This window comes from Trichechus manatus, unplaced genomic scaffold (assembly GCF_000243295.1).
Source record: "Trichechus manatus latirostris isolate Lorelei unplaced genomic scaffold, TriManLat1.0 scaffold00088, whole genome shotgun sequence".
Classification (NCBI taxonomy): Eukaryota; Metazoa; Chordata; class Mammalia; order Sirenia; family Trichechidae; genus Trichechus; species Trichechus manatus.
Window position 1 is genome coordinate 5,748,847 of NW_004444024.1, and position 26,070 is coordinate 5,774,916.

The 26,070-nt window shown below is 37.4% G+C and overlaps 1 protein-coding gene across 1 annotated transcript in view; it reads left to right on the forward strand.

Moving 5' to 3' along the window:
- The window catches only part of UVRAG (UV radiation resistance associated), a 363,460-nt gene that overhangs the window by 277,366 nt on the left and 60,024 nt on the right, over nt 1–26,070 (forward strand). Inside the window, exons 14-15 of the mRNA XM_004381978.3 lie at nt 9,175–9,179; nt 24,898–24,913. Coding sequence (XP_004382035.1) covers nt 9,175–9,179; nt 24,898–24,913 — 21 coding nt within the window. The remainder of the gene's footprint in view (nt 1–9,174; nt 9,180–24,897; nt 24,914–26,070) is intronic.

Consider the following 26,070-nt stretch of genomic DNA (forward strand, 5'->3'; position numbering starts at 1 on the left):
ATCTGACTGAAAGTTCTGGAAACCATCCTTACTAGCTTCTTTTTTTGTCAAACAGAAAGAAATATATTACATAGCAGGTTCTTTTCTTTTTCTTTTTCTTTCTTTTTTTTTTTTTTTTTTGGTGTCTACCTAAGAGCTATGTATAAATCTAGCAACTTACACTTGGCTTATATCTTTGGTAGCATCTACCTGTTCATTTTTCCTAGTTATTTTAAAAGAGTCGCCTTGGCCTTTTAATTTTCATATTTTAAACTGCCAAATTATTTTCTTCAATTAAAGAAATAAATTACTTATTCAGGAATAAGGTTAGTCTTTTCCAGAGTACCACCATGAGTGATAGCTTTAGCTGGGAGACAAATATTTAAAGAACGTACCTCAACTAAAATGAAATATACAGTGTTTACAACAGACCCAACTGAAATTAAAAGAATCATAACAGAATACTACAAAAAACTGTACTCTAACAAATTTGAAAACCTAGAGGAAATGGACAAATTTCTAGAAACCCACTACCTACCTAAACTAACACAAACAGAGGTAGAACAACTAAATAAACCCATAACAAAAGAAGAGATGGAAAAGGTAATTAAAAAACTCCCAACAAAAAAAGCCCTGGCCCGGATGGCTTCACTGGAGAATTCTACCAAACTTTCAGAGAAGAGTTAACACCACTACTACTAAAGGTATTTCAAAGCATAGAAAAGGTTGGAATACTCCCAAACTAATTCTATGAAGCCAGCATAACCCTGATACCAAAACCAGGAAAGACACCACAAAAAAAGAAAATTACAGACCAATATCCCTCAGGAACATTGACCCAGAAATCCTCAACAAAATTCTAGCCGGTAGAATTCAGCAACATATCAAAAAGATAATTCACCGTGATCAGGTGGGATTTATACCAGGTATGCAGGGATGGTTGAAATTAGAAAAACAATTGATGTAATCCATCACATAAATAAAAGACAAGAACCACATGATCTTATCAATCGATGCAGAAAAGGCATTTGACAAAGTCGAGCACCCATTCATGATAAAAACTCTCAATAAAATAGGAATAGAAGGGAAATTCCTCAACATAATTAAGGGAATTTATACAAAGCCAACAGCCAACATCATCCTAAATGGAGAGACTTTGAAAGCATTCTCCTTGAGAACGGGAACCAGACGAGGATGCCCTTTATCACCACTCTTATTCAACATTGTGCTGGAGGTTCTAGCCAGAGCAATTAGGCTAGAAAAAGAAATAAAGGACATCCAGATTTGTAGGGAAGAAGTCAGAGTATCTCTATTTGCAGATGATATGATCTTATACACAGAAAACCCCGAAGAATCCACAAGAAAACTACTGGAACTAATAGAAGATTTCAGCAAAGTTTCAGGATACAAGATAAACATACAAAAATCAGTTGGATTGCTTTACACCAACAAAGAGAATCTCGAAGAGAAAATCACCAAATCAATACTATTTACAATAGCTCCCAAGAAGATAAAATACTTAGGAATAAATCTAACCAGAGATGTAAAAGATCTGTACACTGAAAACTACAAGACACTACTTCAAGAAACCAAAAGAGACCTGCAAAAGTGGAAAAGCATACCTTGCTCATGGACAGTTAGACTCAACATTGTGAAAATGTCAATTCTACCCAAAGTGATCTACAGATACAATGCAATCCCGATCCAAATTCCACCAGCATTTTTTAATGAGATGGAGAAACAAATCACCAACTTTATATGGAAAGGGAAGAGGCCCCAAATAAGTAAAGCATTACTCAAGAAGAAGAACAAAGTGGGAGGCAGAAAATAACAAATGTTGGCAAAGATGTGGGGAAATTGGAACCCTTATCTATTGCTGGTGGGAGTGCAAAGTGGTACAGCCACTGTGGAAAACAGTGTGACGGTTCCCCAAAAAACTGAAAATAGAACTATCATATGACTCAGCAATTCCACTCCTAGGTATATACTCAAAAGACTTGAAAGCAGAGACTCGTACACCAATGTTCATTGCAGCACTATTCACAGTAGCCAAAAGGTGGAAACAACTTAAATACCCATCAACAGATGAATGAATAAACAAACTGTGGTACATACATACAATGGAATACTACTCAGCCGGTAGGAGAAATGAAGTCTTCATACATGTTGCAGTATGGATGGAGCTTGAAGACATTACGCTAAGTGGAATAAGTCAATTACAAAAGGAGAAATATTGTATGATCTCACTTATATAAAAAGACAAAAAAAGGCAAATGTATAAAGACCAAGGTTTACTAGTGATTACCAGGGGCAGGAGGGAAGGAGAAAAGGGAGGGTTAACAGTGATGGAAAAATCTCATGGATTAAGGGTAGGTTGCACAGATGATTATTGCAATTACCGTCAATAAGTTGTACACCTGTAAAAAGTTGAATTTGCAAAAATTGTGTAATAGATATACTTAAAATGACCAAAAAAAAGCTACTGAGGCTGCTTATATACAGCCAAATACCTCATGGGATTTGATTCCTTGGTTTGGAGGTTTAGGGTCATGATTTCATGGGACATCCCAGTTAATTGGCCTCATAATGTGTTTAGTGCTTCTGTTCTTCCTCCTAGTTCATTGCATAGTGCCTGGGCTCGTAAAAGCTTGCAAGCGGCCATCCAAGGTACAACAATTGGTCTGTATTCACCTGGAGCAACAGAGGAAGAAGGAGAGTCAGGAATAGGAGAAAATCTAATGTGTGGCTAATTGCTTCCATGAACTACTGTCTCTTTTGCCATGAGTCTAGAAGAACTAGATTATACCCAGCTCCCAGTACTGAACATTCTGATCAAAAATTCCATCGAAGAATCCTGATCAAAAGGGGGGAAATGTAAAACAGAATTTCAAATTATCATGGACTCTAGACTTTCTGGAGTCATGGAGGCTGGATAAACCACTGAAAATATTGCCCTGATATAATCTTTAAACCTTAAGCCAAAAATACCCCCTGACGTCTTCTTAAAACCAAACAATAGCTTAACTAGTGAAGAATATCTGCCTTAAGCATTGTGCTCTTTCCAGATCTATCTGTACGGGATCAAATTGACAACAGCAACTCAAAAGATTAGATAGGAAACTTAGGGGGCAGTGAGTTTATGTTAATGGGGGAGGAACAACTCAGAAAAGGAGAGTGAGAATGGTTGCACAACTCGAAAAATGTAATCTGTGTCACGGAATTGTACCTGTAGAAACTATCGGATTGGTGTATGTTTTACTGTATATATTCTCAATAATAGCAACAAAATAAATAAAATTAAGAACAATCTATGGAAGTAGGAAGAAAGCTAGAGTAAAGACAGCTTTCGGAAGAAGCATCTAAAATTCTACATCCCACTGCCTCGCTCACTTATTTGTTCTTTTCCTCTGCTGTATAATCTTTCTTTTCTTTCATCTCTGAGTCCTATGACTAGTGTGACAATTTCTGTTTACTTCCTGCTGTTTCTGTGGCTCCAGGTAGAACTGACTGATCACTTACTCAGATGCTGGGCTTGGCCACTGGGAAGACAAGCATGAATAGGACTTGATTCCTAAACCTGGCACTCACCTAGCCAGGGTGACATTACAGTACATGTATGCTAATAATAAAGATACATGCAAACTTCTTTGGGAAGTATTTGTGGAGGAAAGTTTCAAGCTAGGCCTTTAAAGCTAATTCAGGGTTTACTATGAGAGAGTGGGGAGGGGGAGGAGGGAGCCAGGAGGGAAAGTAAGGACTCCCAGGCAGAGGGACTAGTGTGAGCAAAGCTCAGAGGTGACATACACACTGCGATTGGTCGGTGTTTCTCCTCTTGGTGACAAGACTTTGTGTTCTTGGGCAAGAAAGTCCCCTTCTCCCTACCTCCTCATCTGCATTTATAGGCTAGGACATATTAATCTTTTCTGGGACATTACAATTTTGAATCGGATAGAATATTGCATTCTAGCGCTTCCCTAAAAATTTAACAGTATTCTTTGTTTTACTGTTAATAAGCTGATATATGATAAACTCAAAATGGAATAAAATGAGACCATTTCAGAACTGTATAAAAAATTTGGTGCCTTGTTATTAAGGAATTAAAAAAGTACAAATCTCCTTTTGTTCTGTTTATCCCTGTGAAGACTAAACCTGAGTCAGGCATTGATTTGCCTGGGTTAAACGTGGTACATTGGCCTTTGCATGTTAAACTTTTATCTCTTCTCCATTGCTTAGTATTCTAGTTACATGAGTAATAATAATAGTATGTTTATAGCCTAGCATTGTACACGTCACAGGATACTTAACCCTATAATTCTCCACAGCCCTATGAGGTATAGAATTCCTCTTGTCCTCTATTGCTAATAGGGAAACTAAGCTTTGAAGAAGTGCACTTCTTCAAGGTCACCCAGAGCCATTAAGTGGTAAACCCAAAACTTAAGCCTATGTCTTCTGGTTCAAAACCCAGAATCCAGCTTTTAGGGGAGGATAGCACAATAGATTTGAAAGTCCAGGTTTTGGGATTCCTTTAATTGATATTATATCTTGTTGATTTATTTTTTAAAAAAAAGAGAAACAAAGATGACAGACTCACTTAGACTCATAGTTATCTGTGGATAGACCCAAATCATAGTGCTATATTTGGAACAGTAGCTTTGTATACACTTGTATATGTTGTCAGCTTAAATGATGTATATATTATAAACTTAGACTAGCCATGTTGCATTTAAACAGCTTGAATAGATACAATGGAAGGAATGAGATTTTGTCATCCATGGACTCTAAAAAGGTAGATGAAATGGTTTAATGGAAAGAACATAATTAGAAATTAGGGGGTTCTAGTCCATCTCTGCTAACTTGCTGATACCTTGAGTTTCTTTCCACTGGGCCTCAGTCTTCTCATCTAAAGAATGAAGGAGTAAACTTTATGTACTCTGAGGTCCACATCAACCCTTACATTCTTTGAGTCTGTGTTTCTTAACTTTACCACTCTTACATTTCGTTTGTTGCCTGTTTTTTTTTTTAATGACCTTCAGGTTTTTTGACTCACCACGACATGATCAAAAAGATTTTCAAATTCTCTAAGATAGAATTTACAAACGGTATGCTATGTGTTGGTGGGTTTGTTTATAGAAGATATGCAGAGATTTATGGAGAATCATCCTAGGTAAATAATAGATCAATATAAGTCCAGTAAAATATGGACTTTAATAATAAGTTCATACACTGATCTTCACACTTCCTTCTCTGAAGAAAATTTATAAAAATTTTCACCTTTGATTCAGTAATTCCTATTAGGAACTCTGTCATAAGGAAATAATTTTAACTTCATGGAAACAGTCAAAAAATGTTTATCATAACTGAAAATAATTATCTAGGGATAGGTTAAGTAAACCTAGGAACATCCACAGCCATGTAAATTTTTATGAAGATTAGGTAAGAGCATAGAAATACATTTGTTATTAGTGGAGGAGGAAGGTATGGGATTAAATACCTACTATGATTACAAAAATCCTCACAACTAAACCAATAAGCAACATCATGATAAATGGAGAAAAGGTTGAAGTTGTCAAGGATTTCATTTTACTTGGATCCACAGTCATCACTCATGGAAGCAGCAGTCAGGAAATCAAAAAATGCATTGCACTGGGCAAATCTGCTGCAAAAGACCTCTTTAAAGTGTTGAAAAGCAAAGATATCACCTTGAAGACTAAGGTGAACCTGACCCAAGCCATGCTGTTTTCAGTCACCTCATATGCCTGTAAAAGCTGGACAATGAGTAAGGAAGACTAAAGAAGAATTGATGCCTTTGAATTGTGGTGTTGGAGAATAATATTGAATATACCATGGACTGCTAAAAGAATGAACAAATCTGTCTTGGAAGAAGTGCGACCAGAATGCTTCTTGGAAGCAAGGAAGACGAGACTACGTCTCACATACTTTGGACATGTTCTCAGGAAGGATCAATCCCTGGAGAAGGACATCATGCTTGGTAAAGTAATGGGTCAGTGGAAAAGAGGAAGACGCTCAACAAGATGGATTGACACAGTGGCTGCAAGGGCTTGAGCATAACAATTGTGAGGATGACGCAGGATTAGGCAATGTTTCGTTCTCTTGTACATAGGGTCGCTGTGTGTCGGAATCGACTCACTGGCACCTAACAACAACGATTACAGTTATTAAAATAAACATTTTAAAGGCACCAAACAAGCTGTTACCCTCTGCCTAGGGTGAAAATACTGCTAGGATGTGGGTTTTGTTTTGTTTTGTCTTGGGTGGGGGGGTCTTTGGATAATCTTTCTAATTATCTTTTTACTTTTGATTTTGTTATTGAGCACGTGTTGTCCTTTATAATGATAATTTTTTCAGATGAAAATTAAGGCCCAGTGAGGTTGCTTAACATTCTCCAAATGGTACAAATGCTTAGTTGTGAACCTGGGACTAGATAGCAGGTTTCTTCTCTTTGTCTGTTCATGACTTCTGACATCAGATTCTAGGATTTGTCAGCAGAGGCAGATTCAGCTTTAAAGGCGTTATCTAGGGCTTTGCTGCATACTTTTTTTTCCCTTAATTGTGAACACTCCTCTTTGAGATTCATTAGTTCATGGTTAAAAAAAAAAAAAGAATTTAAAACATTTTTTCATACTTTCTAAAATACAGAGCTATTCCCCTGGCTGAGTAGATTTTAGGGCAGTATAATATGATTAGGAACACAGGCACAGATAGACATGGATTCAGTTCCTGGTTCGATGTTGCCCCTTGATAACCATGGCATTGTGTAAGAAATTTCTCTCTATGCCTCAATTTCCTTATTTATAAAATGAGGCAGTAATGCCTACTATCATGGGGTTTTTGTGAGGATTAAATGAAAAAGAAAATTTTTTGTTGCGTAGAGTACCTGACATGTAGTAAGTTCTCCCCAAAAAAGAGCTGTTGTTGTTTGCCATCAAGTCGATTTTCAACTCATAGCATGCCATGTGGTAGAATAGAACTGCCCCATAGGGTTTTCCTAGGCTATAATCTTATGGGAGCAAATCACCATGGAAGAAAGACCACCAACTTTTCAGTTAGCAGCCAAGTGCTTAATCATTGCGCCACCAGGGATTCTTTCAAAAAAAAAAAGTCAACATTTATTGAGTGTGTACATGTATCAGACAGTGTTCAGGGGGCATTACATGTATTATCCCATTGTATTGGAATTCCAGGAGCCATGGTGGTACAACAGTTAAGCACTTTGCTGCTGACCAAAAGGTTGGTGCTTCAAACCCACCCAGCAGCTTCAAGGGAGAAAGACCTTGTGATCTGCTACCATAAAGATTACAGCCTACCCTATCGCAGTTCTACTTTGTCATATGGGGTCACTATGAGTTGAAATCAACTCTTTGACACCTAACAGCAACAATGACATTGGAATTCTATGGTTTCTCTGAAACCATAGCTATATTCAATGATAGGGATGAATTTCACAAACATAATGTTGAGTAAAAGAAGCAAAACAGAATTTCCACAATATTCTATTCATGTGTAGTTCAAAAACAGGCAGGATTAAACTATGTTGTTTAGGGATGAAAACTGTACAGAAGAATAAAAACAAGGACAGTGTTATAGACTGAATTGTGCCCCCCTCAAAACGTGTGTCAGCTTGGCTAGGCCATAATTCCCAGTATTGTATGGTTGTCCACCATTTTGTGATCTGATGTGATTATCCTATGTGTTGTAAATCCTAACCTCTATGATGTTAATGAGGCAGGATTAGAGGCAGTTATGTTAATGAGGTAGGACTCAGTCTACAGAATTAGGTTGTATTTTGTGTCCATCACTTCTGAGACATAAAAGAATCGAGCAGAGAGGAGAGGGACCTCATTACCACCAAGCAGGAAGAGCCAGGAGTGGAATGTGTCCTTTGGACCCAGGGAGCCTGTGCTGAGAAGCTGTTAGAACAGGGGAAGACTGATGAAAGGACCTTGCTTCAGATCTGACAGAGAGAGAAAGCCTTCCCCTGAATCTGGCATCCTGAATTCAGACTTCTAGCCTCCTAAACTGTGAGAGAATAAATTTCTCTTTGTTAAAGTCATCCACTTGTGGTATTTCTGTTATTGCAGCACTTGATAACTAAGACAGATAATGATTCCTCTGGGAGAGGGAAGGGATTATAATGAGAAAGGGGCTCATGGGGAGCTTCTGGGACACCAGCACCATTCATTTTCTTGACTGAGTGGTTAGTTAGGTATTTGTTAAACAGTTAGATAGATTAAATAAGATAAGATAGATACCCTTGAGTTGACACCGAATCATGGCGACTTATGTACAACAGAATGAAATGTTGCCAGTCCTGCATCATCCTCAAGATCACCAGCATGTCAGAGTCCATCCTTTCGACTCTTGTGCCAATCCATCTTACCAAGGGTCTCCTCACCCTCACTGGTCCTCTGCTTCACCAAATATGAAGTCTTCCTCCAGCAGTTGATTTCTCCTGATGACGTGTCCAAAGCAAGCAAGTCGGACAGTGTTCTGTTGTTATCCATAAGGTTTTCATTGGCTAGTTTTCGGAAGTAGATTGTCAGGTCTTTTTCTCTAGTCTGTCTTAGTCTGGAAGCTCTGTTGAAACCTGTCCACTATGAATGACCCTGCTGGTATTTAAAATACTTGTGTTGTAGCTTCTAGCATCACAGCAACATGCAAGCCACCACGGTGCAGCAAACTGACAGATGGGTGATGGATTTGCTTTTTAATGATCTTTTATAAATAGTATAGATGTGTTTTATGCATTTTGCTATATGTGTGTTATATCTTACAATTTAAAAAGTTATAGACTAACAACAGTTTTAAAAAGCATGGTGACACTATTTCATCGAATGCTTATAGTCCCTGTCAAATACCAGAAGAAAAAGAATTTTGAACTAGAACACTCAGAAGTTTGTCTTTGCTTTACAAATAAGGATACCTGCTTTTGATTACCTGTATGCATAGCACTTTTCATTTATTATCCCTAATCTTCACAATACCCTTTCAGGTTGTTATTATTATCCTCATTTTACAAATAAGGAAACTGAGGCTTGGAGCAATTAATTACCTCCATGGAGGAGGAGGGATTTTAAAGAAATCACTGAAATAAACCTGCCTGGAGTATTTTTTGGTATTTTTTTCCTCCATTTTATGGAAAGATAAATTGGAAACAACATTTGTGACCATTTTAAGGATATGTAATACATAGATAAGCTTTAAACAAATGAACAGGCTGAGTTTTGGATAGATGTCTCTTCTGTTTAAAATGTGCTTAAAAGTATGTAAGATTTTCCTCAAATGCCTAGTAGTAAGTGAATTTATAGGCATTTGGGCATTTACTACTTGTAGGTCAAGCCCTTGCACTAAGCATTGAAATTGAACCTAACTGAGTGGTATCTGGGGTCTTAAAAGCTAGTGAGTAGCCATCTAAGATGCATCAATTGGTTCCAAGGCCCCTGGAGGAAAGGAGAAGGAAGAACACCAAAGACACAAGGAAAATATGAGCCCAAGAGACAGAAAGTGCCACATAAACCAGAGACTCCACCAGCCTGAGACCAGAAGAACTAAATGGTGACCAGCTACCACCAATGACCGCCCTGACAGGGAACACAACTCAATCTAGTAAAAAGACCAGACTTAATGGTCTGACCGAGACTGGAGGAACCCCGGAAGACATGGCCCCCGGACTCTCTGTTATCCCAGAAATAAGACCATTCATGAAGGCAACTCTTCAGACAAAGATTAGACAGGACTATAAAACATAAAATGATACTCGTGAAGAGTCGCTTCTTAGCTTAAGTAGATACATGAGACTAAATCGGCAGCTCCTGTCCGCAGGTGAGATGAGAAGAACAGGAGCTGGTTGAATGGACACAGGAAATCCGGGGTGGAAAGGAGGAGTGTGCTGTCACATTATAGGGAGAGCAACTAGGGTCACAAATAAATGTATACAAATTTTTGTATGGGAAACTAACTTGAGCTGTAAACTTTCACTTAAAGCATTAAAAAAAAAAAAAAGGAAAGAAAGAAATCGAACCTAATTAGAGGAGAAAGTGAGAGAAACAATGTTTACATTTTTGATGAACTAACTGTGGTGGTCACTCTATCCAAAGTTAGCTGAGCTATGACTACTAAAGTAACCACAAAAAGGAAATTACTTTGTATCACCAAGCCAAAAATAATTTTTTTTTTAAATTTAGTTTGTGATGTCACTTAGAATTCCTCTTATAAGCTTGTGAACCTTTCCCTTCTTTTAATAAGCCTTCATAATGATGAGGACCCCTGAGAATGAAATCGAGTGGAATGTGCCTGTGTCTTAAAATGTGATAAACATCACTTCGTGGTATTTAGGAGATTAAAAGAGACTTAAAACACGTAAATGTTACTTTCAGGTTATTATAACCAAGGAAGCCTGTGGCCCTGCTATCAAACCAGCTTAGCTTCAGCAAATTCTAAGCAGTGGCCTTAGCCAAGTTGGTTACCCACTGCTTTAGGACTGACTGCACTGTCTTTTGAGTTGACCTTTAACTTGTGATGTACAATGTAATTGCTTCATCTCTGAGGCACATTTATGTGTCCCTTTGCTCCTGATGCTAATTCATCATCTGCTTTATAGTAATTCCACTCAGACATCATCATCGAGCCCTACTGGCGGCCACTAAATGATGTGAGTGGATATATTTCCTAATCAGTGACATTGGTTTATATCTCCTTATTAAGATACCCATTAAATTCATACCAGCAAAGATAACATGAACACTAATGCACTTTACATCTTCCATGAGTGCTTTTTTATTTATTTCTATAAAGGCAGTATTAGTATCTGAATTTAAGAATCTAAGAGAATGCAGGGCTTTTAGTAATGGTCAAAGATCTTTTATTCTGGTAAGACGTGAAAGATATAAAAAACAAAGACATCCATTATTATGTTGTCATTTTTATTCTCTTTTCCTCCCTAAACATTGTCATTAAAATATATTTAATCTCCTTTATTTAAAAATCAATATCTTTATATAATTTCCTTCTCTAAGCAAAATGTATTATCCTTGTCTTCCTGTACTTGATACGTGATCTTGGTTTTCTAATTTTAATCTGAAACTAAGAATATATACAGAGCTTTGTGTACCTTTTGAATATAGCAGCCAAAAAGTATTAATTGAATGTACTATATTAAACTCTGGAAGAGTACAAAAGAAGTTGCACCATATGAACTTAAATTGTCCACATGTGTATAAAAGTAATTATACTGATGAATCCATCCACAAAACATTGCCTTAACCAGAATAGATGTTCAGTAAATATCTTTTCAGTTTCGTTCATTATCGTATTCATTTGAGACGTTTGACAAGATTGCCAATCTGATTTACCATTTGAGGAATCCATAAATTACTGCCTTCAGTGACTTTGGCAGCAACATGGTAGTGTGGTACCTTTTTGTTTTGCTTTGAGGCTTTACTGTTGTTTCTGCTTTTTCAGAACTGGCGATACAAAGCTAATAATACCGGGAAAACAGCAATTTTGCAAATCTAGCACACACACTTCTATTAGTTTCTCTACCACCATCTTTGATCCCTTCTCCCACTATGTTATCCTAGGCGCAGAAAGAGGAAGTTAGACAGCGGCAGCCTTTTTAGTTTTCTGTCTGTGTCAGACTTCCCTATTGTGAGTAAAACACAGTGTCTCTGACTCTCTATAGTTAATTATGTAGTAGTATTCTCTACCCCCAAATAACCACATGGTTCAATACCAGCACCCGCATTTACTAGCTGCATTAGTTTGGGTTCACTGAGAAACAAACTCCAAGATAGGATTAGATAACAAGAGATTTATTGGGAGAAGATGAGAGAGGAGGTGGGTAGAGCATTCAGACTGCAGTGCAAATATGACACATGTAGGAGAAAGAGAAAGAAAGAAGACTGGGTAGGAGGAGTCTTAGACTGCAACTCAGCTCCAAGAAAGATTCATATAGGTTGATGGAGAGTTCTCAAGCCAAAGTTGCCCATCGGAGGAGTATCCTGTCTCGCCTAAATGGACCTACCTTAGCACCACTGCTGTGCTCAGTCATTGGCTGGGAACAGCCCTCAGTAAGTTTTCATGAATGTAGTAGGGATCCAGAGGAGCAGCAGCTGGGGCCATCAGTCAACTGTACTCCCCACACCAGGAGATCTAAGGGACACATTTCATGGCTTCCATACTAGTTGTGTGACTTTAGATAAACATAGCACCTTTCTGAACCTCTCAGTTCAGAATGATAATACTGTCAATAGAGGGTTATTGTGCAGTTAAATAAAATGTGTAAAAATCTTGGAACATAATTAAGTGTTAGTTCCCTTTCTGCCCCCCTTCTACTAGCTTGTGATTATTTTTAGAAAAGCTCATTTATTTTCCTTAGAAAAACATCATCAGGGTATAAACCGTGCTGCTCAAAGTGTAGGCCACAGTCCGGCAGGCAACCTGCAGTCCACAGAGCTGCTTGTTACTGGTCTGCAGCAAGATAAGAAACTTGTACCAAATGTTAATCAGTTATGTCAGCAAACTTACTTACTGTTTGGTTAAGATGCCTTTTTTTTTTTTGGTATTAAGATATTCTCGACGAAGGAAGCAGTGCATTTATTTATGTTCTGGCACAACTCCTTATTTGTTACAAACTAGCACTTTGAGTAGCATTGGGGTTTAGGCAAATATAAAAAGCAGAATATAATATCCTTTTAAAAATCAGATTTTCTTGTTCACTATGTATAGGACTTTATCATATGTACTTTTGTTTGTCTACTACAGGAAAAACCACTTTAAGCCAGACATTGGCAATTCATGGTACCAATGTCAGTGACAGCCAATGGCACCTTGAGCATTTGTCAGGATCAGGGCCTGTGATCAGATATAAAAATATGCAGGTTTGTTGTTATCATATTTATGGGTCCTTTTCTATGTGTCCTTTTCCTAACTCATTTATCATCCTGTATTTATTGAGCTCTTCCTGCTACATGCCAGACACCATGTGCCTGCTGGTGCTCAGAGCTCTGATGCTGCTCTGTTCCAACCTTGAGACCCCAAGCTGTGATAGCCTACCAAAGTCCACTTTCCCTCGTAGTTTCATAGTATTCAAAGTCCTATTCCCTCAGTAAGCAGATAGGTGCCTAATTAAGAGGAAAGTAATTTAACTTAAGTAATACAAAAGTGACTTACTTCCTAGTTGCGTATTTGTTATTTAAAAGTTAGGCCTGTTGATGAAACTATATGAGACTAATTTTTCAGCTATGGATGGATGCTCTAGCCTATTCCATGAGCTAGAATCTTTCTTTAGTTCTTTTCACCATGCATTCCAGAAATACGTGTCATTGCACATCTGTAAATCTGTTGACCGCTGTCCTAAAGTGGGTGTTATTTCCCACAATTTTTTACTTTGTTTGGTAACATTCTTCCATGGATTAACTTTGGGCAGGGAGACATGAATCCAGGGAACTAATCAGATCTATTCCCTGTATGTTTAAGGATTTAAAGTATTGACTGTATTTTGTTTTTAATTGCAACTATCGTTTTAGGTTTGAAACTAATTAGAAGGAGATTTGGTGTACTTTTTTCCTGTGTATTTCTAGATCTTTGATGGCTTGTTAACATGATGTAGTAGACTAGGAATATTTAGTTTGCTTTCATACTTTCTAAAACTCACGTGTATGTTTCATAAAATTAGTGTCCCAAGAGTCAGTTAATATAAAGTAATATTTTACCAAGGTTGTAAGTAATTTAATATGAAAGATTATATTTTATCATAACCATAACAGACTTAATATAAAGCCTTGGCAGACAAATTGCAAGTTTAGAATGATCTGAACTTATTTTTTCCAATAAAACAAAAACCCGCGAGATCGTGTATATGTGGCAACAGGCATTATTTCATTGAACCCCAAGGCTGTGGATCTAGCAGCAGCTATTATAACATGCTGTGTTTTCATTATTGCAGTGCTTAGTTAGTCATCTGAATTCTAGCCATTGCTGTTTATAGCAAGAAATAGCATCCCAGCCCAAGCTAGTCATACCTTTTTATTGATGTAATTTGACTTATTTTGGTTCCTTTCCTAGTGTCTAACATTTTGTGAAGCCCTAACATAAATTACTGGCTTGTATAACCCACTGCATCAACTTCACTCAGAGATTTGCTGCCTCTGCAGTTCCTTAATTTTCAAGGGTGAGAGATTTATTTTTCCTTTGTGAGTCTAAATGTTTCTGCACACGCACACACACACATGTGTGTGAATGTGTGGGTACATAGGAATGCCAGTGAGAAAGTCAAAACATATTCTTGGTTAATTCCTGCATGACATTCTGGAGAAATCTTTAAACTGGTTGCTATGTTCTAAGGTGGACCTGATCATGAGCTATGTGATAGTTTTTATAAATTTTGGCCCTGTTTTATTTTTTCCTAGGGATTCTGACTAATCAGGAATCTACACACTTCATGTCCTCAGTGAATATTTGCTAACTACATAACTAATCGATTGATATTCTATATGCCATTATAAGTGGCTAAGATACTACTACAGATAATAGTAACGTGTGGCAGACAAGGCACTTTATGTATATTATCTCATTCAGTCCTCAGAGCACCCTGTAAGTTAGCTGAAATTGTCTCTACTTTACAAATGAGGACTTTGAAGCTCAGAGAAATTAAACAACTTGCCCAAAGTTATGTAGTTTGTAGATGAAGCACTAGGATATTTTATCAAAAATGTTTATGTACACTATTTTATTTGCTCCTTATAACATTTCTGTGAGGTGGACAGAACAAATCATTTCTATTCCCATTTTAGAGCTGAGTAAAGAGATTTAGTAACTTATGCATGGTCACTGCCATGAGCATGGTTCAGTCCAGGACTATAGCCTGAACCCTGATTATTTGGCATCTGTAAAAGCTCGTCATAGGCTGGTAATGACATCAGTCACATCATTGTAGGGCCCCTGTGCTTTCCATTGACTGATTTTGTTACTTAAGAGATTCTTCATTGCTTCCAAGGTAGAGTCCCTGCTTGAATACTTGGCGTTCAAGTAAATGCTTTTATAATGAGAAAAATCAGCAGGAAAAAAGCAAGCCTTGCAAATTTGACCATGGCAACCTCCTGCTTAAAATCTTTTAATAGTTTCCCATAGGCTGTCTTCCTTCTCATCAATTGCCATTGAGTCAGTTCCAACTCATGGTGCCTCCCTCATGTGTCGCAGAGTGGAACTGCACTCTGTAGGGTTTTTAAGGCTGTGACCTTTCAGAAGCAGATCACCAGGTCTTTCTTCTGAGGCATCTCTGGGTTCACTCTCTCCTCCCCCCAAAAAAGCAAAACCATAAAACAAAATCTTCAGCACAGCAAAAGATTTGACATCATCTATCTTCTTCCTCCCTTTTCAGCCCCACTGCCTGCTGCTACCTACCTTCAGCCCCCTCAGCCCCCTACCACTGGCCCTTATTGCCAGGAAAATTGAACTACCTTCTGCTTTTGCTTTTATACTGTCTTTGCTTGAAATATCCTTCCCCTTTCATCCATGTGGTAAGCACCTACTCATTCTCCAGTATCCAACTCAGCCATCTTCTCTTCTGTGAAGGCTGTCTTTACCCTCCTGAACAGTTATCGCTAATCTTCTGTACTCCCCACTGAACTTTTTTAAAAAACAATCACATGCATCAATATTTTAACACTTCCATTATATTTTTGTATATATCTCTCTTCCTTAACCTAAGTTTACTAATTTCTTTATCCTCAGTACATAACACAGTGCCTGGCATATAAAATGGATTCAGGAAAGGTTTGTACATGAAAGATAAAGTGAATCAGTGGCCTTCCTGCTAGGACTGAGTACGAAACACTGAAAGATAATAACTTGCCATTTGAAAGGTGATGGAAGTACAAGTTAAGAGCCGGATGAGATTACGTACTGTCTCCACTTACAGATGTGCTTGGCTTTGCATGTGTCTAGAAGGATAATGCAGGGCTTTGAGAGATGGGGTGAGATCAAGAAGAAATTATATAGTAAGTGAGCATTTTTCCCAAAACATGCGCTTTTGGGAATAAGTTGTCATGTTATTGAGTGCCTTTTTCTCTTCTAATCAGAGAGCTGATAAATGTTTTCAAAGTGTTATCTGCATTTTCTATTAGTTTTCTGTTCACTGACATTTTTTTTTTTCACTGACAATCTGAAATTATTTCAGATACAATAATGACTTTGGAGCTAACTGAATTACTTCTCTATAAGTAATTCAACTAGTGTATTTATAAAGGCAGTATGGAACGGATGGTCACTAACTCACAAAGATGCATGACACAATGCCGTATGAAGAACTGTCTTTAGATAACTCAGCTCTAGAGTTCTGACCCATAAATACTTGGCTTGTTTTTAGTTTTATAAAAATTATACATGTTCTTAAAGAGTCAAATAGTTCCTTAAAGCTTATTGTGAAAAACAGCATTTTTCATTTGCAAAAGGCAACCACTTTCAACAATTTTAGCAGATTATTTTAGTATTTGCCTCCAAATCGTTAAATAACCTGATAATATTGCTACTTCTTGGGTTTTGTTTTAGGATTGTCACTGGTTCCTTCACCACCTCTTTACTGTATTCACATCCCTTTTCTGTTCCCCTATTCTACCAATATAGGTTAGTATTTAACTTACTATATTTATGTAAACCCCACTCACAGATAAGCCATAATACTTTGTTTACTTTTTTTCCTAATGTTTTTGGTTTTCCTTGGAGTTTATGATTGTCTTTTTCCCTTTGATTTGTTTTCAATGTGCTTATAACTAATTGAACCTCAAACTCTCCGTCAGTTATGTAAATCTCCTCTCAAGATGTTTAGATGTGTCAGGTATACAATTACATGTTGAGTATTCAGTCAGTTTCATCTTTGAAAGAAATATGTCCTAGATCCTTCCGATCTGCTCCAATCTGGCTGATTGCTGTCTGTGCCTTTACCATAATCCTAGTGATTCCCATCATCTCTCCTGTTTTGAAATTCCTGTTTCCTGGATGGACCCCATGTCTTCATCTTTCTCAATTTACCCTTTTTTGTTTGTTTGTTTTGTTTTGTTTAATTTTATTGTGCTTTAGGTGAAAGTTTACAGTGCAAATTAGTTTCTTATTCAAAAATGTGTGCACAAATTGTTCTGTGACGTTGGTTGCAATCCCCACAACGTGTCACACTCTCCCCCTTTCCCTTTCCACGCCAGGTTCCCCGTGTCCATTCGTCCAGTTTTCCTGTCCCTTCCTGCCTTCTCATCTTTGCTTTAGGGCAGGTGTTGCCCATTTGGTCTCATATGCTTGATTGAACTAAGAAGCACGTTCCTCACATGTGTTATTGTTTGTTTATAGGCCTATCTAATCTTTGACTGAAAGGTGGACTTTGGGAGTGGCTTCAGTTCTCAGCAGGGTGTGCAGGGGACATAGTCTCAGGGGTTCTTCCGGTCTCTGTCAGACCAGTAAGTCTGGTATTTTTTTATGAATTTGAATTTTGTTCTACATATTTCTCCTGCTCTGTCTGAGACCCTCTATTGTGATCCCTCTCAAAGCCATTGTACACCCTTGTTTTACTGGTGCATATCCTCCTATACCAAAAAAAGCCAAATGTGTTGCCAACAAGTCAGTTCCGACTCATAGAGACCCTATCAGACAGAGAAGAACTGCCCCATAGGATTTCCAAGGCTGTAATCTTTATAGATGTAGACTGCCGCATCTTTCTCCCACAGAGCAGCTGGTGGGTTTGAGCCACCAACCTGTCGGTTAGCAGCCAAGCGCTTAACCACTGCACCACCAGGGCTCCAGCTATCCTCCTATAGCTTCCTTAAAAAACAGCACGTGGAGGTAAATTTTGTAAATCTGAAAATGTCTTTATTCTCCTTTGAAATTTAGGCTGGAAGTAATTTTCCTTAAGAATTCTGAGGTCATTGCTCTATTATAGTTTAGCTTCCTGAGTTACTTTTAGGAAATCCAAAGACATTTGATTCCCTTTTTTTTTAATGTGACCTGTGGGTTTACTTATTTTGTTTTGCTTTGCTTTGCTTTGTTTTTCTTTCTGGAAGTTTGTAGGAACTGATTTTGTTCCCAGTGTTCTGAAATTTCAGACTGATGGCCCTTGGTATGGGTTTATTTCGATTCATTGTCCTGGACACTCAGTGAATCCTTCCAATCTAAAACTTAATTCATTAAGCTATGAGAAATTTCTTTGAATTATTTCACTGATGATTCATTTTCATGAATGCAAAGATAGGAAATCTCAGCAGAGAAAGAAAAGCTATTAAAAAAAAAAAGAGAACAACATAGAAATACTAGAAAATGAAAAGTGCAATATCTGAAATAAAAAACAAAATCTCTGGATGGATTAACTCCCGAATAGAAATGGCAGTGAACCTGAAGATAGAGCAATAGAAATTATTCCATCTGAAGAAGAAAGAAGAAGATTCTGTATCATCCTTGATGACGAGACACTTAATTCATCCCCAGGCTTTCCATTCTATTGTTGGGCAGTTCTATGTGTTAAAAATTTTTATTTCTCATGCAAGCTAAAAATTGACCCTTTCTGATTTCTGCCTATTTGTATTAATTTAGCCCATTAGCTCGGCAAGGTTTAATTTTACTCCTTCTTCCCCCTGAGAGCCTTGCAAATATGAAGATCATTATCTCCTTCCCTTGGACATATTCTTTACATAAGTTTTTTAACTTGTCTGAATAATTACACATTTAACATTCAGGTTTATCAATAACTTCCATTGGAATTTTAATCTCTATCAGATTATGTTGATAAAAACCCATGTTAAGTAAGCTTCAACAGAGAGGGGATTCTTGATTTCTCACTGAACCTTTGTTTTGTCTGTGTCTCCCTGAGTGCTGGAATATGTGAGAACACTAGCTTTTTTTTTGCTATGGTGACTGTCAAAATCCTTCCCAGCCGCACTTGTCTTATGCTATATCCCTTCATGTGCTCCTGTGCTCTGTTTTCTAAACAGCTAGAAACACTTCCCATTCCATAAGTAAGTCTCAAGCTTTGATTCCTGGACACAGCTTTGCCTTTGTTCCTTCAGTCTGTAAGGTCTTTCCTAGTCCATCTTATCCCCTGGAATATCCTTCTTACCTATCAAAATTTTTCCCTTTCTTCAGATTTCAGTCCAAACGTATTGCATCGAGAAGTTTTCCCAGATTAAACCAGTAAGAAGAATAACACATCATTTAATGATCAGCTTCTATGTACCAAGCTCTTTGCCAGATTATTTAATGCTATATTTTATTTAAAGTTCATAAAACCCTTGTGGTATTAGTATCTTTGCTTCACAGATGAAGACACTGAGGTTCAGAAGGTTACAGAATCCTCAAGGTTACACAACCAGTAAATAGCCAAGATGATATAGTACTAAACACTGCTGCGCCTATGTTTACCTTCTTTATATAGTGTATATTATGGATAAACATTACAAATACTAATTTTGGTTCAATATGGAAAAAAAAAGACCTAAATGTATAGATTCAGGAAGCTCAGCAAACCCCAAACAGTTTATATACAAAACACACACACACACCCGCTCCAACGCACATCATAGGCAAACTGCTAAAAACCCGAGAAAGAGAAAATAAATCTTTGAAGCTGACAGAGAAAAATGGCACATTACATACAAGGGACAACAATTTAAAATACTACTCTCTTCTCATTAGCAACAATGAGAGTGTGAGGATAATAGAAGAACATCTTTAAAGTGCTAAAATTTTTGTATGGAATTATGGTTTGTGATGAGTTTTCAGTTAATTCACTTCGATTTTCTAGATGTGTGATCATATCTGTAAAAACTGATCATTTTGCCGCTTCTTTTCCAATTTTTATAGCTCTTAATTTTTTATCTTAATCTAATTAATGTTAACTAATTACAGTAATAGTGGACATCCTTGTTTTATTTATGTTGTGATTTTTAACTAAGGACTATTATATTTGAAAAATATCATTACATGCCTTGTGTTATGCTTTCCCAGTTTAATGAACAAGGTCCGTTAGTACTGTGCTTTAAGTACCAAAGATTTTATTTTTCTGAACCAGTTATTCATGTGTTTTTTTAGTTGGCCAGTCTTTTTTGCATAAGCTTGAACATCCAAATTTGGCTCGTACCTTACAGGATCTTCCAGAATATTTCAGAGAAGTATAATCTCTGGAGAACAAAAACTTAGACTCACAAAAGTCGATAAAGTTAGGGACGATTCTTCAGTGTCTCTTAACCCTTTCCCCCTGGGCACTTAAATTAGCCATTGGAGAAGTATGTCCTAACGTGTGTGTAATTTTCAAAATATTATTTGCTAGCCAAAAACCTCTGTGCCTTAGTTCAGAGCGGTCCCCTTTGGGCCTCCTGCATAGTAAATACACAAAAATATGTATTGGAAGTATTGAATTCAGTTTCCAGAAATGCTCTCCCTGTAGCCTTCCTCGTCTAACTGCTATCTATCTCAAGGAACAGCTCCCCGTGAATCATCCCTCATATTTTCAGGTAAAGGTAGAAGTAATCTTTCCACCTGTTAGTTTTTTATTGCTTTGTAACAAATTTCCACAAACTTGGCCGCTTAAAACAATACCAATTTATTATCTCACAGTTCTATAGGTCAGAGGTCTGAGTGGCTCCCCTGGTTTCTCTGCTCAGAGTCTCATAAGGCTGAAATCAAGCTGCCAGTCAGGCAGGGCTGTTATTTGGAGGTTCTGAGGAGAAATGCTCTTCCAAGCTCATTCAGATTGTTGGCAGAATCCAGTTCCTTGAAGCTGTAGGGCTGAGGTGCTTGCTTACTTGCTGACTGTCAGCTAGGGGCCACTCTCTGCTCCTAGAGGTCACCCACATTCCTTGTTACATGACCCCTACATCTTCAGACCAGCAATGTCCCACTGAGTCTTCTTATACTTCGTATCTCTCTGACTTCTCTTCTACAGCCAGCCAGAGAAAACTCTCTGCTTTTTAAGGGCTAGTGTGATTAGATTAGGCCCACCCAGATAATCTCCTTTTGCCATATAATGTAACATAATTAAGGGAGTAAGACCAGGGGGTGAAGGACATGGGGACCATCTTAAAATTCTGCCTATTACCCCAACATTCAAAGAAGGGTATCATAGAAGGTTATGCTTTTCTTATAGGTTCTCTTAGTCATCACTCTTTAAGAGGTAACCTCCTCCAGGGCAGCATCCATGACCGAGTCATTTTATGATACCCTATTATACCTTTCCCACCTTTCAAGTACTAGGTATTCACTGTATATCTGATGAACTAATTACTTTTATTTAAATGAATTATGGGGTCAAAAGATGATTAAAATTATCCCAAAGCAAATTGTGCAGTTGGAGGAACAGTGTGCACTGACTGGATAGTTCATTGCTGGGTCTTTTCTTTTTGAAGCTACATTTATTTATGATCAACCAGAGAGACTAAACAGTGGACACATGGACTTGGACTCTGTTGCAGTTCAAGTGAGGTCAGAGGAATGCCACAAAAAAACTTAAAAGGCATGAAGTAGATATTAAAGTAAAATTAATATTTGAAGGAAAAATATAATCATTAGTGAGAGAAAAGAGTGTTCTGAAAAATTATGTTCCATTTAGGGTACCTCATTACTAGATTCTTTAAGGGAAACTGGAGGGAGTTCAGAGACTTAAAGAATGATGAAGAGGCTGTAGAGATTAACTTACAAACAAAGATTTTAAAAGACTAAATATGTATAGTATGGCTGAACAACAGCTGAGTAGAGATGTTAACAACAGTATTGTCAAATGCCTAGTATCAAGAGAGGAATGTGTTTCTCTGATGAAAAGAGTTGAGGATCGCTTTCTGAATATTGGAATTAAATGAAGAATGAGAAAACACAATCTTTGCTAACAACCTTGTAAGTAATTTTCAAACTATAATGTAAAGTATCAGACTTGAATTCAAATCCCAGCTCTTCTACTTGCTGCCTGTGAAATTTCAGGCAACTCCTTTAACCTTTTCGAACTTAAGTCGTGTATAGAGTAGGAATTACTATACCACCTACCTCATGGAGTTAATATGAAGATTAAATGAGATGACATATGTAGACAGTCTGGTTCTATGCCTGGCACAGATTGCAGGTTGAGAAAAACAGTAGCTGCTATTGGTAATTACCATTAATCGTCATCGTCCTTAGGTGGCTAAGAGTTCAGAGTTCCAGGGCCAGATAAACTTAGTGTGCAGATTCCAACTCCACCATTTATTAACTCTGTTATCAGGGGTAATTCACTATATAAATCTTTTTTTTAGTGTTTTCCAACCATAAGAGGGTTACAGTGAGTTCTGAATGAAATAATACAGTATAAACTACTTAACATAATGCCTGGTACATAATTAATAACCCAATAAATGTATTAGCAACTATAGCATTATTTTCATTATCATTAACACCATCATCATTTTGCCATAGAACCTGGCAAAATGCATAGTATACGAGGGTAAGTCAAAACAGACTGCTACTAGGGTTCCAGTTCATACATGCACGGGTTTATACCAAACAAAACGTGTTTAAACACATCTCTTGCGATCAGTGGATGGCTGTAGACAAGTTCTCTCAGTAATACACTTGTCTTAGTCTCATTGGGTACCTTCAAAAAAAAAAAAAAAGGATACTTTTTGTGCCGTGGCAAAAAACGATTTTGAGGTCAGGGCTAATATCAAATTTTTAACAAAACTCAAGTGGACATCTTCCCAAATCATTGAAGCTGTGCAGCAAGTTTATGGGAATGCTGCTCCACATAAAACACCAGTATTTAGATGGATCAGGCATTTTAAGGAAGGTCAGGTAGACCGCTCAGAAGGTTATGGCAACTGTTTTTTGGGATTCCAAAGGGGTAATCTTAATAGATTTTCTCAGAGGACACAGGACAATCATGGGGGACTTATGAAGACGTTTTAAGAAAACTGAAAACTGCGTCGGTGAGAAAAAGACCAGGAAAATTGCGCCAAGGAATTTTTTCCATCACAACAGTGCGCCTGCTCATTCTTCAAGGGTAGCAAGGGCTGTCCTCCGAGAATTTCGTTGGGAAACCTTACCCCATCCACCCTACAGCCCTGATCTTGCCCCTTCAGACTTCTTTTTGTTCCCAAAACTCAAAGAACGTTTGAAAGGAACACGATTTGAGTCCCTCGAGGATGCCAAAACTGCCGTTTCGGCGTGATGTAAATCAAAAAGTGCAGAATTCTTTGGGGAAGGGTTAGAGAGATGGAAACACACCTTCAGAAGTGTATAGACCTAGATGGAGGATATCTCAAGAAACAATAGCTTTACATTTTGATATTTTTGTTTAATAAAGGTTTCTATGATTTTGTAGCAATAGTTTTTGACTTACACTCGTATAGTCAAATCATTTCCAAATTTTTCCTGTTATAGACAGTGCCATATACATAGCTCCATTTCCACCATCACTATCACACACAAAAAAAAACTGTTCAGTAATTGTTGAGCTAAGTAATTTGTACCAATGATCATGTCAGGTATTTGTGGTCACTATACATTGCCGGGGAGATGCCAGGATGGGTTTCTGTGTTCCTTATATAGTCAAATTTATGACAACAGATTTAAGTGCAATTGCCATTTTAATAAAACTCTAATACTTAGATTTACCTGAATTTCTGTGAAAGAATCCTTGCACTTACTAATAACATTTTCATTTTATTTTTCCACACTTAGGAACTCTCTGTGGCTCCTCATTGTGTATAGTATTGTATTGTTGCAGTAAACAGAATGTACTCTAGCTAGATCAAACAAAAATGGTATTACTTACAGCATTATTAATTAGAAAGCATTAAGATTACATATTCATAAGAAAACATTAGGTAGCTCACAGAAACTCTAGGAAGGCCAGAAGAAGAGATACAGGTGGCACATAAGCATGTGAAAAGATGTTCAGTATCATTAGTCATTAGGGAAATGTAAATTAAATCACAGTGAGATACTACTACACACCTACTAAAATGGCTAAAATTTAAAAAACTGACAGTATCAAGAGCTGACAATGACACACAGCAACTGAAACGTTCATACATGGTTGGTTGGAATGCAAAATTGTACAGCCACTTTGAAAAACAGTTTGGCATTTTTTAAATAAAGTTAAACATATATTTACTGTTCAATCCAGCAATTCCACTCCTAGGTATTTGTCCAAGAGAAGTAAAAAACACAAGTTCAAACAAAAATCTGTGCCCAAATGTTTATAGTACCTTAATTCATAATAGCCAAAACTGGAAACAACCTAAATGTTCATTAACTGGTGTATTAGACAAACAATTGGTGATACAGCCATACAATGGAATACTACTCAGCCATGCAAAGGAACAACCTATTATATATGCAACAACATGGATGAATCTCAAAAACATAAGTGAATGAAGCTAGACACTAGAGTCTATATGTACATATGTTCCTATTTATACAACATTCTCAAAAACCCTCTGTCCTGTTAGACTGTTGTCTTGATCAAAGTGTACAGTTCTTGACACTGAGATTGCATCAAGCGTAGGGTGCAGACAAACGTAGGGTGCAACTAGAAGCAAAAATGCTGAGTTTAAGTAGTTTACTGAATAAGGTGTAGCTCCACAGGGAATCAGAAATCCAGATTGGGTCAAAGGTCAGTACAAGGTAGTTTGAGGTGGGCCGGGGAGCACAGGACCCTCAGCAGGGCAGAGAGCCAAGGTCAGCCTGCTGGACCTGACAGCATGAATATCTGCTGTAATGGAAATACTCCATTAGAATATCCATTCATGTAGTGTTTAGCATCCAGAGAACGTAAGTGTTCTTTGATGATCTTTAATTAAAGCTGATTGCAGTTGCTGGCAAGGAGATGATTTGCCTTTGACAAATTTCCAGATCTGGTTTGCTTCTCCGTTTGCAATAGGTTTTACTGACTCTCTTCAGCAACATAGGATTGGCAGTGATAAGAGACCACACTTAAAGATCGAGTTCGCCCCAGAGTTTCCTCAGTTTAATAGCGCTTCTAGTTGTTTTCAGGCCAACATAAGATTCCAAAGCAAAGGACCATTCTAATTGAAGTGTTTTTAATATGACAGATTTTATAATGATAAGTTTGGCTCACATATAGCCTATGCCTCATAAATAAAGCAATAAAGAAAATAGCCTGTGGTTAGAACTCAGCAAACTTAGATTCTGGTCGCTGGACTCAATGTTTTTAACCTTAGATAGGTCATTTAACCTCTCACTTTTCTTACAGGTTAAATGAAGCAAGTGGGCTAGATGCTCTCATAGGTGCCACTCAGCACTAATATTAATTCCATGATTCTAAGAGAAGTTGATACTATGATTGAGAGGAAGAATGGAGGAAGCTTTTTCATTTCTTAGACTTCAAAGCTTTTAGACTTGGCTTGGGCTTTGGACCTCAGAATAGCAGGCCTCAGCTGTGTCTAGTGTTTACATTATAACATATCTATTTTGGAAAAGACTGGCATAGCATATAGATGGGGATGGAAAAGTACTTAGGTCGTTCTTACAACCAGAGGCCCACAATCGGGTTCTCATTCTTTCCCTTAGAGGTATGTATTGCAATGACTTACTATAAGAAACAGTATTATTGCTCATATTAAATATTTTTCAAGTAGCTTTTCCATGTATTTGAAGGAGTTGTATTTTCTTCTAGAAAAGCAGGTTTTATTTTTGACATCGTGTTGCCCTTTTTTAAGAAAAGTTCTTAATCTAGTTCTTTTCATGTCAGTGAAACTTTAACATTTAAAAATGAATTGAAATATTGATAACTAGCCCTACAGATTTTTGACTATATAAACCAAAACTCTAAAGTTAAGTCTTTGATACATATGTGCATTTTTAATTCCTTATTTTTCAGTTCCTCTAGACCAGTTCTCTTTGTAGTCAAATTCATTGTAATCCCATCACGAAAGTGTTGATCTTTTAGTAACCTTTATTGAAGCATTGTATTAATCCACATTCCCTCACGGTAACAGACGGTTTGTATCAAACATATCATGCAGCTTAGCTCAAGCCCCATATGGAACTAATAAGCCACGCAGTCAGTGGCCTTGTGTAGATGAATGGACTTTGGAAAGATGTGTGTGTGTG